At 59.6% G+C, this 228-nt stretch overlaps 1 protein-coding gene across 1 annotated transcript in view; it reads left to right on the top strand.

Annotated features, from left to right (window-relative positions):
- Nucleotides 1-68: 68 nt before the first annotated feature.
- SLC6A5 (solute carrier family 6 member 5) overlaps nucleotides 69-228 on the top strand; it is a 38,488-nt gene continuing 38,328 nt past the window's right edge. The window contains exon 1 of the mRNA XM_019471922.1: nucleotides 69-176. Within this exon, the coding sequence (XP_019327467.1) occupies nucleotides 69-176 (108 nt within the window). The remainder of the gene's footprint in view (nucleotides 177-228) is intronic.

Raw genomic sequence — 228 nt, 5'->3', positions numbered from 1 at the left:
TTCCCACCCCCCCCCCCTTCGTGTGCACATTTGCTTATCTGCAAAGAGGGGGCAGGGGAAGAGGCGGGATGGCGAGCAAGGGAAGAAAAATAAATCAATCGCTATTTTTCATCTTTGACAAAGTAATTAAGACGGAGGCACTTGCTCGGCCGCTCCGCAGGCCGCGGAGGGAGCCGGTTTGCGGACAGCGGACAGCCCTGCGTCCGCGGGGGGGTCAACCAGGGGGAC

The sequence above is a fragment of the Aptenodytes forsteri genome, unplaced genomic scaffold (assembly GCF_000699145.1).
Source record: "Aptenodytes forsteri isolate BGI_AS27 unplaced genomic scaffold, ASM69914v1 Scaffold418, whole genome shotgun sequence".
In the NCBI taxonomy this organism is placed as follows: domain Eukaryota; kingdom Metazoa; phylum Chordata; class Aves; order Sphenisciformes; family Spheniscidae; genus Aptenodytes; species Aptenodytes forsteri.
This window is presented reverse-complemented; position numbering and strand designations above follow the sequence as displayed.